The 15,537-nt window shown below is 38.7% G+C and overlaps 1 protein-coding gene across 2 annotated transcripts in view; it reads right to left on the reverse strand.

Moving 5' to 3' along the window:
- The window catches only part of btbd11a (BTB (POZ) domain containing 11a), a 214,870-nt gene that overhangs the window by 88,199 nt on the left and 111,134 nt on the right, over positions 1-15,537 (reverse strand). For both annotated transcript variants that reach the window (XM_058416565.1, XM_058416566.1), the window contains exon 2: positions 3,514-3,663. In XM_058416565.1, coding sequence (XP_058272548.1) covers positions 3,514-3,663 — 150 coding nt within the window. The remainder of the gene's footprint in view (positions 1-3,513; positions 3,664-15,537) is intronic.

Genomic DNA, 15,537 nt, shown 5'->3' on the forward strand with positions numbered 1-15,537 from the left:
TTCCGGATAGTAAAAATCGTTTCCTTTTGAGAAGCTACGCTAGACGATTGAGTATATAGCGCATAGTGCATAGTAAAGCCATTTGGAACACAACTAAACTACTTAATCTACTATCCAGCATGACCTTTGTGCTAGCTATGATGACTCTAGCAGGTGAGTTTTATTTTCAACTTGGTACAATTGTAAATATCTTTTTTTTGTTGTTGTTGCTTTTTACAATAAACAATGTACTACCAAGTTCATTACATACTAAGCATTGGCTCCTGTAAGTAAAAGACAAGTTAAATACGATTAACTTATTTCTCTTACAGGTGATTAAAACTTTCCTATTAAAAAGATTATTTAAAACAGCTATAAGCTATAAGTAAATACTGTCATGACATGTCATAATACTGCTATGTGTTACATACCCTTATGAACACTATTTAAACCAAGTGGTAATTATGCTAAAATACAGACTTTATAATTCATTATATAGCCTAATATTATATAGAACATAAAGTCATATGCTTTAAAGCAGTATAAAAAAAACTTTTTAGCACAGTGAAATGATTTTCTTCACATATCCCAGCTTGGGTCAGAGCACATGGTCAGCCATGACATATCAGAAGGTTAAGGGCCTTGCTCAAGGGCCCAACAGTGGCAGCTTCATGGTGCTGGGGATTGAATCCTGATTAACTAACTGTTGTTGTGCATAACATGTATGCAAGGTATATGGCGTACATTACAATTACTTTACATTTAAAGTGCATTGTTCTGATAGGATTTCTAGGATCCATCTATCTATAGGATAGGATCTATCTATCTATCTATCTATCTATCTATCTATCTATCTATCTATCTATCTATCTATCTATCTATCTATCTATCTATCTATCTATCTATCTATCTATCTATCTATCTATCTATCTGTCTGTCTGTCTGTCTGTCTGTCTGTTCAGTTTTGCTTCATCCCTTCATCCTCCCACATTCAGCCATCGATTTCACTCGTGGTTTTCAGGCTAGATTCAACAAAATTGGCAGAAACATTCATCTTCTGACTCAAAGCACATGATTGCATTTGTGTTTTTCTAACACACCTACCCCATCCTTCATTCTTCTCTCATCCCTGTATTGCATAAAAACCCATACAATTACACACTCCTGAACTTACTATGTTATTTTTTTATTATTAATATTTTGGCCTTCACAAGTCAACTTAGATATTTGCTGAACGTTCATTACTAAATCTGACTTCTGTTTAGTACTTTTTTACATTTTAGCTGGGCTCTTAATTTCCAAAGTGTTCACATACACACACACACACACACAGACACACACACACACACACACACACACACACACATACACACACACACACACACACACAGCTGGGTCTTGCTGGTGTATAAACCTTAATAAACTGAACCGCTGTTGTAAAGCCAGCATATGTGCTGTTGTGTGGGTGAGTGAAATGAATGTGATGGGCTTTCTGCCTCAACACAGAGCACACTGAGCAGCTAAACAGAGGTCACTTTCTCGTTTTCCCATCCTGAGAGTATGAGCGAATACACAGACAGCTCTTTTTCAAAAACAGGTCTCTATACACAAGAAACATAACTTTTATCTCTTAAATACTACTACCAAAGACAAATAGGTCTTAATCTGGCCATCTGTGGTGTGATCTAGCTGGAAAACAATCCATCTAAAAAGAGGCACACCCAGCTCGGATTAGGGTGGGGCCTTCTAGCTGCTGACCACTGGCTCCTACACCCACACAGCAGTCTAAAATATCTCAATAGATCATCCAGATGTCAAATAGTTCAAGAAGGTTCACATAAGGAAGGAGGCTTTATTTCTCTAATATCTTGTTTGCATCTAGTTGCATTCACTATGCAGTATTTATAAGTTGGTTTACAAATATATATATATATATATATGAATGTGTACTTTCTAAATGATAATGCAACCTGTTTTTGTTGCTAAAATCTAATTGCCATAGAAGTGGATTAGTCTGAGATTATTCTATACTGAGCTCTTGCCGCTCTGTCTTGATTTATTACACAGGAATGTTCCAGAATGTTTATTTTAACCTAATCTCTGACTACCACATTTCTAAATATGTTGATGTTTCCATATAGAGAGGGAAGAAAATTTACTAGACGTTCACTTGTTATGCAACTTTTAGTGTAGTTTCAGTTCTAATGGTAGTAACAGGTATTTGTACAAGTATTTAACTCTAAATCAGTATAAATGTGTATAGGTCATCTTTTAAGAGACTGGACTACTTTTTCCATAGGGAATGTGGTATGTGTCAAAGTCACATAAAAACAAAAGTTCCAGACTTGTGACCATAAATGCTTTAGCAAAGCTAGTTTCCTTCTGGTTTCTCAATTGCTTGTCTTTTGGAATATAAAGGTCAGTGTTGGTAAGACAGTCTCTCATGTCTGTCTCATTCCTTCCATGCCCATATGGTATGGTCCGGTTGGTCAAAGAGCTCTATAAGTAACATTTACTAACTTACATACTAACTGCATGTTGAACTTTTTATTAGATTTGAAGCATGACTAGGGTTTTATGTTCATTCAGCCACATGAGCATTAGTGAGATCAGACACTGTCAATTGAGGAGGTCTAGGGTGCAGTCAGTGTTCTAGTTCATCCTGGTGTTCAGTGGGGTTGAGTCAGAGTCAGGCTTCTGTGCAAGACACTTAAGTCAAAGTCAAAGAAGCTTTATTGTCACTTCAACCATACATAGCTGATGCAGTACACAGTGAAGTGAAACAACATTCCTCGTAGACCAGAGGTGCTACACAGAACAAAAACAAAGTACAGGTGAAACTTGGCACACTATGTTGTTTGCCTTGTGCACAGGGGCATTGTCATGCTGGAACATGTTTAAAACCTCTTAGCTTCAGTGAAGGGAAAGTGTAATGCTACAGCTTACAAAGACATTGTAGACAATTCTGCGCTTTGTAGCAGAACCACGTAAGTCTCTGATGGTCAGGTGTCCCTAGACTTTTGGCCGCTTTATCCCAAGGTTGGAAAGAACTAGAGAACTCAAAGAAAACCCATATGGACACAGTACGAATATATTAAACTCCATCTAGACAGTAAAGCAAGCTCAAGATCAACCCGGAGACCCTGGAGCTATGAGATACCCACTGCATCACAATGCCCTCTTGAGTGTAAGGTTCAAGGTTCAAACATTCTTGTAGTTTTTTTAAACATTTACTGACAAAAAACAACAACTTTGGGTTTCCATTATAAATGAGCTTCCAGTAAACTTCATCTTTTCCCTCAGTACAAGGAAACGTTACGAATTACCTGTAGTAATTACAAATAAACTACACATGCACTCAAAACAAAAGCCACGATTATTGCTTTCATAAATCATAATGCTTTGTGATATATTAAAAATACTGCCGATTATCATTGATATAAACTGAATGAGATACATTCACTCATTATAACCATGTCTTATATATTGTTACTCCACTCACACACACACACACACACACACACACAGACTCACTTAGCTCAGCAATGCTCCCCACACGAGTGGCCAGGAGAGACTGCTCGATGGTGCGCAGTTCAGCCTGGGTGAAGGCATGACCTTCTGCATTCTTCCCACCTCTTTGCTGATCATGGTGTACATTCAGGCTGTCCGGCAGGCTCAGCACACCTATAGTTAAAAAAAAATATATAAGACATTAGACTTGGAAAGGTCAAATATACAGTACATTACTTTGTGAGAATGCAGTGTGCCATTATTAGACTTGTTTATGAGATGTTTTATGAGTCTGAGTCAAGTTACAAGAGGTCATCTACGAGTCCAGTCTCAGGCTCCTGTGATATACAGTAGCACTGGCACTGTACTTGAATCTTTTAAATGCTATGTTATTGAAACACAGCTGTATATGTCAACAAAACCAGACACCTGCTTAATAAATGTAGGTCATATGTAAAGACTCAGGATGCCACAAGCAGCTAGAAGTAAGCTCTCTACTTATATAATCACTCTCTATGGTCTTTCAGTTGTATCACATGCAGTGGTGAAAACTCTTGATGTAACTATAGAGGCTAGTTTATCCTTCAAAGCTCATGTAGATAATATTACTAGGACTGTTTATTTAATAAAGAAAACACTCCTAAAGTAAGAAATATAATTTTAATTGATGCAGAAAATCCAAATCATCTTTTTATTACCTTGCAGCCTGCCTGTTTCAGTAGCTACATAGACCAGTTATATCAAAATGCAGTAACCAGAGAACCAGAGTCATTATTAAAACCAGAAAGTAACACTGCTAATACTACTACTACTACAATTAGTAGTAGTAGAAATAATAATAATAATAATAATAATAATAATAAATGCGTGATGAATGCATAAATGCAAAAAATAATAAATAAATAAATAAATAAATAAATAAATAAATAAATAAATAAATAAATAAAACGAACAAACGAACCATAGAGAGTGAAAAAGATGGGGAAAAAGTTTTTGTGGTTCATTTGAGGTTCATGACACGTAAACATCTGACAGTGGCCACTCTGTATTTTCCAATGGCTCACAGTCCATTAGCAGCAGACCTGAGAGTGCGGGCAGTGGAGTTTGGATGAAGAAGCTCAGCTAAGTAGGGCGGAGCTAAGCCATTCAGGGCTTTATAGGTTACTAGAAGGACTTTAAATTGGATGCACAGTGAAACAGGTAGCCAGTGTAACTGACAGAGAAGTAGTATGATAGGTAAAGATTTTTTTTGAGAGAGAGAATTCAAGGTGAAGAGGGTTCAATGTATTGAAGAGGATTTTTTTCAAGAATTCCAACAAGGAGACTTAGCTGAGATGTGAGGATAGCATGGACCAGAGATTCTGCATCAAGTAAGGTGTGAAGACTGTTTTCTGTGCATTGTTTCTATGATGGAAAAGGGTGCTTTTGACCAATACCCCAGTGTGGGGTTTATAAGAGAGGAGACGAATCAAAGATTATCCCACAATAATGAACTGCTGGGGAAGGTTTAACAGTCTCCCTATCAATATCATGTGAAAAGGCATATGATGCTTGATTTTACTGCATCCAGTGCTTGATATCATGGCTCCAGGATATTTTGAACAGGGTGGCAAAGTGTTGAAAATTATGCTGCTAATATAAATCTGAGTATCACCAACATAATAATGAAAATGAAGACTGTGGAGGCAGATGATCTGACCAAAAGGCAAAATGTAAAAAACAAAGAGAAGGGGGCCAAGGACCAAACTCTGGGCTGGACTGAATGTAAAAGTTGGATCTAATTTTCAGTTTTTCTGACTGTACCTGTTTCAAATGTAGCCGATTCATTCGTTAGAGCCAAGTCACAAGTCTTTAAGTAAGTGTTAAGTCCTGAGTTATGTTATAAGCTTTAAAGCCAGAGTCAGGTTGCAAGTTTTAAGCCTAAAATTCAACGCTGAGTTGCAAGTCATCGGCTTTGAAGTCAGAATCAAATTGCCAATCACAGCCATTTAAGTCGGTAAGAACTGTGTGACTCAAATCCTTATCCCCGGTGGTTACAGCTTAACAGTTAGCAATGCTCCTACATAGATTCTTAATTCTCCTAAGCATACCATAAATATAATTCCCCTAAAGACCCGAGACGCCAATTACGGACCCTTTGAAAGGTGCTAATGAGTACAGCTGTCATGGTTGGACAGTTTCACTCACACAGGTGGGTTCACCGACAACATTTCCTGGATATGGCACTCACCCCGTGCTGCAATCCAGCTCTGCTACTCCAATAGTCCTAATCAAATTACAGCACAGAGCCACATCTGCAGCCTTTGTTTAGACAGAAAGAACCGGCTGTGACAGATGGGATATTGAACTTAGCCACAGGAGAATAAGATGGGCCACAAGTGCCTGAGTGACTGAGCATAAAAAGTCATAAAAAATCTATTTTATGTTTGTAAATGTACGTTAATTACAAAGACAAACACCGGCACTCTCAGCGGACACAAACCGAGACCATGCGCATGGGCACACATAAAAACACACAGACAAAAAAACAGTGCCAGGTATTTTCCTGCTTGTTATCCAATGAGAGCATAATATTGACATTATGCGCAAAAGCAGAATAATATCCTGTATACTGTCATATTGTCCATGGAGCTTGAAAGCACATGGCAACAGTATGACAGAGGCAATATGAACACTCATCAAAGTTTTATAAAGGTGGGATTAAAATGGTCTGTCACAAGCATCTAGATTGTGAGACTTTTATGGAAGAAATGTAACGTGAATAATACATGCTATACAGTATTATAGACATGACATGAGCTAAATGTTTCTCTTTTCTTGACTGAGGTGCAGTGGTATGTGGTATCTGCTATTGACTATGTGAGACTGCCATGAAAGATCGGAAAGGAGAAAATCCATGTGGCGTTAGTGAATCTGTTGTGAGAAAACCAAAAATATTCTCTCTCTCTCTCTCTCGCTCTCTCTCTCACACACACACACATGCTCACACTCTAAGGGAAAGAAAAGAACATAACTTGACTTGCTATCCATTTTCTCCTTTAATTCCCAGCATGCAGCTACACATAAATCTTGTCATGACCCTTGTACTGGATACAAAATACCCCCTCCTTTAGCTTTTATGAAAATGCCTTTTATTATTTGATGCTTTCTCCCTCTGCATTCGTGTTCTCCACCCAGTTCCTGAAGCCCCCCGTATTTCACAGCCCAAGAATCTGTTAATGCGACAGAAGACTCATTGCTGCATTATTCATCCGATCAGATAAAAAACATGAAACAAAATATGCTTGGTGTGTCCTTCCCATCTCCCATCTCCCCCCCATCTACCGCAGTCTCCTTCCTAACACTTTATCTTGCTCCAACACTCTGGCACCCCAGTGCTTTTTAATTCCCTGTAAAGCTTTGCTGTGTTAAAGCTACAGAGACCGAAAACTTCCTAGTACGACGAAAAATTCACAAAGTGACCTTAACTAGCAGGGGAACTGCAAAGTAAAACGCAATCAGCAATGTGTAGAAATTCAATATGAGATGTAGAAGAGTTAAATGAGTTAAGTGAGAGTGCGGCTCCGGTGAAAATCCGATAAGGATTACGTTTTGATACATACTGTGAGTTCACAAAGCTCGCTAAGCAGTGTTGCAAGGTTTTACTTTCCATAGCTCAACCTGTAAAGATTCCCCTATATTAAAAAGCTTCTTGCTTGTGCTCGAAGGTAGGAATTTGCTCAACTGCAGGGCTACACACAACCACTTTATACATTATTGCAGTCTAATATATCTACACTGCTGCCTGCTGCCTCAAGCTCCTGTTGCTCCATGTTTTGCAGACAGAAGACTAGGTCACGGGGAACATGCAGGCTCAAGAAGGAGCCGCTGCCTCACGCTGGTCAAAATGAATAATACATGCATTCTTTGCCTTGGTGGAGATTCTAATAGAGCTGCCAGACACGAGAGAGAGAGAGAGAGAGAGAGAGAGAGAGAGAGAGAGAGAGACTCAAACAAAAGCACAGATTTCTTTATGGAGAGTTTCAGAGGACAATTGTGCTTTTTGAAGATGTACCATGTGACCTAACTGCACATGTGGGTGAAAAATAGAAGCCAGAGTTGCAGTGAGATCCAGCTGGAGCAATATGTCCAGTGTTTAAATATGTTATGTGTATTTCGAGGAATCTGTTATCTGTTTTAAAGAGCTATGACAGAATGCCAAAGTCTTTTTGAGACTGTCTGAGTCGCTCGATATTTCAAGCGGGACAGCTTCCATGTCCTTCAAAGACATCATCTAGACAATATTTTGCGCCGTCTTCTTATTATAAAGAAAGGAATATTTTAGATCTATTTATTTTACATCTAAAGCCTCAACATGTGATTCCCGGCCACCAGCCAACCCACGGTTGTCATATAAGAGCTACCATTCAGGGAGGGAGAAGGCTAATATGCTTCGTGAAAGATACATCAAGCAAACCAACATCTGCATTCAACTGCTGTTCATGCACACACATGGAGTGCTATCTGCCCTCTTTAGCATGCATCAGCTCACAGTCACTCATGATTGGCTAGTGTCACTATGATTGATGGGAGAAAGAAGATGATGCCTGTCCTACCCAGAGAGCCTTCAGGCAATTTTGCTCTTTTAGATTCCCAGCCATGTCACTGAAATCTGAAATATTGCGAATATTTCTCTGTTGGCTCACTCATGGGCCAAATCCCACCAAAATATACAGTAGTTCATCCTACATACTCTGGAAAAATCCATGGAAAATTGGGAAACTCTGGGAAAATCCATGGAAAATAGGGAAACTCTGGGAAAATCTATGGATAATTGTGAAACCCTTGGAAAATTCATGGAAAATAGGGAAACTCTGGGAAAATCCATGGAAAATTGGGAAACTCTGGGAAAATCCATGGAAAATTGGGAAACTCTGGGAAAATCCATGGGAAATTGGGAAACTCTGGGAAAATCCATGGAAGCTTGGGTTCTGGCTAAAATTGATCCATTCTTTGCCTATAATATATGTTGCTCATATAATGCTCAAGGTCATGAAATACTGTATATTTCACGTAAATGACACAGAGATCCACCAATTTTCTATATGACTTATCCTATACACAGTTACTGGGAGCCTGGAGGTAATCCCAGGGGACTCGGGGCACTAGGTGGGACCCTCTGCACAGGATGCCAAATTGCACACACACTAGAGATACCAATCTTCCTCCAGTGTATGTCTTTGGACTGAGGGAGGAAACCAGAGTACCCAAAGGAATCCAGAAGCAAAGGCAGAGACAGGAATCAAATCACAAACCTGGAGGCATGAGGCAACCGTGCTAACCACTAAAGATGACCTTCTGTATATTTGGGTGAAGGGGTTGGGGATTCGGCTTTTGAGGGGTGCAACAGAAAAACGTTTACAGGTTTAAATTCCAAAGGCTTGGCTGACATCATGACCCCCATTACAGGAGCATGTTTAACCAACTCACTGGCAAAAAGATACCACCATCAGGCTTTGATCAAGTTGTTGAAAAGCTAACTGTCATCGCAAAATGAACATAAGCCTGATCAATTCATTTTGTAATCAGATACCAGCTGTCAAACTGTCCCTGATGCTCCTGTGTACCAGCTGGAATGAAAGCTTTACTGTAAATAGAATTTTCTCCCCAGATTTCATTTCAGTTTTCAGAGTTTACTGTATGTAGTATATAGGAAGTGTCAGACTCTCACCATACAAAGGGTTTTTCACAATCCACCACACAAGTTAGATAAATCATTGTTTTCCACAACACCTCCTGATTACAAACATGTGCACACTTATATAACATTCACCTGTTGTACATGAACATGAGACTTTTCAATGTAATGACACATCTGTTACACAGATTTACTGATTTAATCAATCATTTATTCTCCCACCAGTAAAACACCGGAAACATCAAGCAGGACCTCACAAGCAATTATCCAAGTACAAAGAAGGATTTAACATACATCTGCTCTGATATGTACACTCTCTTAACCCTTTTTTTGATCGTGGAATGGAAATTGACTTATGGGACATTTTTAATCAGTGTAAACAAATGAATGAACCAGAGGTCTGATATAAAATGAGTAGGCTGTAGACTTTCAGTGTGAGACTTGTGTTTTTACCTCTTTTGGGCAACTTTACACAGAATTTTAGTGGTTGAAGATAACAGCTTCAAACTTCAGTTGATTATGAACAAGCACTTTGATATCACCATTTACTTTGAACATTTGTGGAATTTTTCAATGAGGTTATTACCCTTAGTAGGTAAACACAGAAATATTTGTATAGACCTACAAATTCTAAAAGCACTGAGTGTCTCTTTTCATATGAGCCATTAACCACCACTGTGGAGTACAACATGTTGAAGAAGTTCAATGCTGTCCAAAAATATCCATTTTCGAAGAGTTAATGAGAGCATACAGCATGTATGGGATAGAATAAACATTCTATAGTCTTTACACACTAATAGGGACACAAGTTCTGCAATGAAACAGCATCTAAATTGGAAGCTATTCAAATGATTATATTACAAATAAGTAGAACAGTACAGATTATACAAATAAGACCGATTTTTAGAATTGTGAAGTCATTTAGATGAAACACACTTACACACTTAGCATCAGAGCAAATACTGATCATGTTAGAAGGTTCCGAGAGTATGGGCTTTGCATAATTTGGCCATTTTACAATTTTAAATAAATATTACAGTTGTATTATTAAATATCCAACAAAAATGCCATTAATGGACCATCTCTTTCCATGCAGTTGTTGATGATCTACTAATGGTCTCCCTGATGTATCCATGCCTGTCCAGGGTCCCTTTTGTAATTTGAGTTTGTCGTTTCCTATATTAAATATCACAGCTTAACGACGATGATGGGCTGCTAATAAATTCAGAAAACAGCCGGCGCAAATCCGAGTTCTAGTTCCCCCTGGAACACATGCTTCCATTATGAAGATTTTAAGCTTAGCATTTTAATTCAAATGTAGCATTGCATTTATAACATTATCACAAGCAGTTACATTTTCTACTCTCTGGTGTTACGTTGCATTGACTGATGCTGCAGTAGAGCACCGCTGGATGCCCTTTTAATCAGGGCAAGCCATCACACCTCTTTAACTCCCCCACTAGTTCCCTTCTGCAACCTTCTTTACAGTGCTGCTGTCCATTTTTTTCTGGAGGAATGTCCCTTTCCTTCTCTCTGTGGTGCACAGCCGCACTCTCGTCGGTGCGAAACACATTCGGAATATTAACAGGTCTCCATAGCAACAGGGAAGAACTGCCCAGACAGCGTGCGATTGGTGGAAGGTGCCGAGGAAGACAGTGAGGAGATGGCATCAGGAGGTGAGAACAGGTACCGTGTTTTGTGGGAAGGTGCAATGTTGTGATGTTTCTTTTCCCATGAAAAACAGTTTGGGGCTGTTGCTAATCTGATAAAGTTTTGCATGAGGCAGATAGCACACAGTGATAACGGTAAAGCAACCTGGCAGCAACCATGTACCTCAAGGTCACCAAGTCTGTCCATGGGATGCAGTCAGGAATTTCCAAAACTAATAAATAAAGATAATAAAGGTATAATAATTTATCATGAAGATTACAAGGCTTTATCTGACACTGACTGAAGGCTGAGCTCAGCATTAAAGCAACGTTATTCTCATTTGTGTTAAAACTTGAATATTTTGCCTTAGATATCTTATTTTTTCTACCTTTTTTTTGTAATTAATCTACATACTTAAGTAACTAGTCTAATATGACCTTCATCAGGTTCTGACTATATTTACATTTATTGTGAAAAGGTTTTTCAGATTTGTAACAGGATGGATTTGCTGGAATATTTTCATGCAATCAGACTAAAATGTATTTTCAAAAGAAATTAAAAAATCTGATTACTCCCTAAAGCAAAAAGAGAGAAAAATGCATTTAAAGATGCATTTCAAACAAGCTAGTATCTGATTACAAATTGAATTGATTATCATTATGCCTATTTCACTTAAAATTTAAAAAAGCTTTAAAAAAAAAGGTTACTACTGTTTTTACTACTGTGTGTGTCAAACTGGCTCCTTACCCAACATCATCTTTATAAAAATCCTAGACGAGGTTTTGAAATAAATAAATAAATAAATTTCTACATCATTTAGTGAAAGATGACAGGACACAAGTGAGGAGAGTCAGAGCTGACAGAAACGTGAGCAAATTTGGAGCAAATCTGAGTTCTAGTTCCCCCTGGAACACATGCTTCAATTCTGAAGACATTCAAACCAAGCTTAACATTTATATTCAAACTTATCTTTACATTTACAACATTTTCACAAGCAGAACAGTTTCATCTGCTACTCTCTGTGGTATTATATTGCATTAACATGGTTTTTATTAAGGGCAAGGCAAAAATCATCATCGTGGACTACAACAGAGGTCAAAAAACTGGTAGACAGTGTCACAAATGGACAATCTATACTCCGAAACTGGAGAAAAAGACAAGGAGAAAAACCGGGATATCAGACTGAAGCTAGGGGAGAGGTAGAAATCAGAAAAGAAACATGGAAACTGAAGGCTTGGTAATGTACAATGGCATGAAATAAAACTCAGAAATAAGAGGGTATAAACACTCAAGCTATTACTGTGAGGCCAAGGATTTAAATTTCTCACTGTCATAGCCCAGGATCGATTCCCAGTCAGGGAACCAACCCAGCCACTGGGGGTTGCACAAGCCAGTGCACTCTCAGTGCCAATCCCAAGCCCAAAAAAATGAGAGGGTTGTATCAGGAATGGCATTCAGCATAAAATCGGTGCTAAACCAAATACAGGGATCAGATGATCTGCTGTTGTGACCCCTAATGAAAGGCAGTAGAAAGTTGTTGTGTTTAGGGTATGAAACAGAAGAAATCAACAGGAATTAGACAGGACCAGGAAGTACAAACCCAACAAATATCAAAATATGAGCAAGGCTGAGCTGCAGAAATGCATGTATGATTCTTTCAAAGGAAAATTTGCCAGAATTCAGTCACAGTGAAATTAGACTGGTTTTCCCAGACCACCACATATATGGAAAACTCCTGTTAAGAAAGTTATGTACATGTTTAATGTCGATCGTACCATCTGATGTCATGAGAATACGACTCTAAAATTAGTCCTGCTTTCCAAATGTAATATTTCAGATAAACTGTTGTATGTAGATTATAGCACCATCATATTTGCATTCCCTGTTCTCAGTTTTGTCAAGATGCACATTTAAATCACACTTGAACTCCAGGCTCGACTGAACTCTCGATGAGGATTACACTACGCTACCTATGAGTAGTACTCGCTGAGCTGCAAAAAAAAGTGATGCTCCGATATCTCAAAACAGTTCTTCACCCTGATAGGAGCTTATAAAAGTGAGGTTGAAATATGCTTTATCATGTATGTGCAAGGCAAAAGGTACGGCTTTGTGGTTTCTAACATAAGCAGATTCGGGTATTTAAGTTAATCTGTCACTCTACACACCTCTAGTCATTTTCAGACTTCTTTGTGTGATTTTTTGGCAAAACCGCAGGTAATGTTCTGCCTCATGATTCCTAAATGTGAGTCACAACAGTCTGACTAACCCTGATAGCAAAAAACATGGCCGGGTTTTCAACTATCTGAATAAAAAGCTTGGTTAACTTTTTTTTTTTTTTTTTTTAGCACTGATGTACCTGTTCACACGTGAATACTGCTGGCTGGTTGCATTAAAGGTGAAAAGTGTGTCATAGATTTCTAAGCTGGAGTTTAAATGCTCTCAGCTTTGCAAAGTCAATTTTCAATCACATCGCTGCACTCCAAAAGTAAAAATGCCAGAAGGCACAAAAAAGGCATGACAAACTAAACTGTTTAGCAAAATAATGTTCCTATTTTCATGCCTTCACACATTTTGCTGTGTAAGCATGTCGAACTAAAGAAGGCATTTCATGGACTCTTTCCTATTCATATGAAAAGGAAATATACAGAAGGAGAAAATGGAAGAGGTTTGGGTCCCTCTTGAGTTCCTCGTGCCAGAGGTTGCAGTGAAAAGCAGAAATGAAAATCCATCATAAACATTCCACATAAATTTTTCTCGCTACCACATAATGAAAGCAACCATGTACTATTGTGTGGTGTTTTTTTTTTTTTTTTTTTTTTTTAATAAGGCTGAAACACATGAGAAAATGGTTTCAACTGGCCTATTTTCTGTTCATTTTTATTAGATATTTTCCCAGCAATTTTTAAGAATCAGCACATTTCTGATCCAATTACAGAGCCAGGATGCATTCAGTTTGTACTTAAATCTTTTTCATTTACTCTCGTCAAGGTCATGATGGATCTGGGAGCAGAGTGAAATAAATTGGTTTAAAACTAAAAATTATTGCACTCTAAAAGAACAAAAGTTACATCTAGAACACTTTGCCTCTCTGCAAGAATCCATAAAAGTTATATATACTCAGAAAAGACATAACATTATAGCCATTATCTTAATATTGTGCTACCAGAACATCTCTCACCCACTGAGGCTTGAACTCCGCAAGACCTCTGAAGGTGTGCGGTGATATCTGAAACCAAGATCTTAGCAGCAGATCCTTTAAGCTCTATCAGTTGTGAAGTGATGCCTCAGTGGATCGGACTTGTTTGTCCAGCACATCCCACAGATGCTTGATCGGATTGAGCTCTGGGAAATTTGGAGGACAAGTCAACACCTTGAACTTTTTCATATTCCTCATATTATTCCTGTACCATTTTTGCAGTGCGGCAGAGAGCATTATCCTGCTGAAAACCAGGGTTCTCTGTTAGAGAATTCCAATGAAAAGGTTTACTTGGTATGCGACAATATTGTGGTACATAAATGCACCCACAGTAACATCCAGTCAAACAACATCCTAGGGTTAGGGGCATGGTTAGTGTTAGGGTTAGGCATATGATTGGCCAGGACTCAAGGTTTCCCAAGTGAACATTATCCAGAGCATCACACTGTCTCTGCAGGCTTGCCTTCTTCCCATAGTGCATCCTGGTGCCATGTCTTCCCCAGGTAAGCGATACACATGCACCTGGCTGTCCACATGAAAAGAACAAGAGATTCATTAAACCAAGCCACCTGGTCCATTTCTGACACTCACATGCCCATTGTAGGCAGCTTTTGTTGGGGACAGGGGTCAGCATGAACACTCTGATAGGTACTGTGTGCTCTGAAACCATTCTATCATAGCCAGCATGAACTTTTTCACCAATTTGTGCTACCACACACCAGATCAGACACCAAACCAGACACATGAACAAGCCTTGGCTGCTTATGATTATTCTTCTTGGACCACTTTTGGCAGGTACTGGGAACACCCCACAACACACCTGCTGTTTTGGAGATGCTCAGACCAAGTTGTCTAGATATCCCAACTGGTTAGGGATTTATTCATGTTGAATCTAAAAGACTATTCTTATCCTTAAGATGATATTTTGGTCAGGGACTGCTGGGATATTTCCCTGTCAGACCACCAGAGGGTGATCCTTCAGGTGTATGTTTTCATGTGTCTTTACTCCGCCCTACCTATTGTTTCATTTCCCTACCTCATGGTCACCAGTTTCCTATTTTCTTCTAATTAGCTGTCCTTTATATACCTGCCCTTTTGTATCTGTCTCTGCCAAGTCTTCACAATATGTTTGGTGCCTTTTAATGTGTAGTGACACCTTTTCGATGCCCGTTGATGTGCGGTTTATTTTGGGGTTGTGTCTAAAGTTTCTGTAAGAGCGCCAAGTTAATTTCACTCCTGTAATTGGGTCTATTCTGTTATACAGTGTTTGCCCTTGTGTAACAATTTACAGCTTTGAGGAGTGTTTCAAAATAGGTGCCGTGGCACTGTTACATAGCAAGTGACTTGACTAAATGCAGAACACGCATTCATGAAAGTAAACAGCATAACGGTTGAGATCAATAGCTACAAAAACACATTTAAGTCACAGTACATCCTCATACTGATTCATTTGATATAAGTTATTAGCTATAAAACTATTGGAAGGCAAGGTCACACCACTCTCTCTCTCTCTCTCTCTCTCTCT

The sequence above is a fragment of the Hemibagrus wyckioides genome, linkage group LG19 (assembly GCF_019097595.1).
Source record: "Hemibagrus wyckioides isolate EC202008001 linkage group LG19, SWU_Hwy_1.0, whole genome shotgun sequence".
Lineage (NCBI taxonomy): Eukaryota > Metazoa > Chordata > Actinopteri > Siluriformes > Bagridae > Hemibagrus > Hemibagrus wyckioides.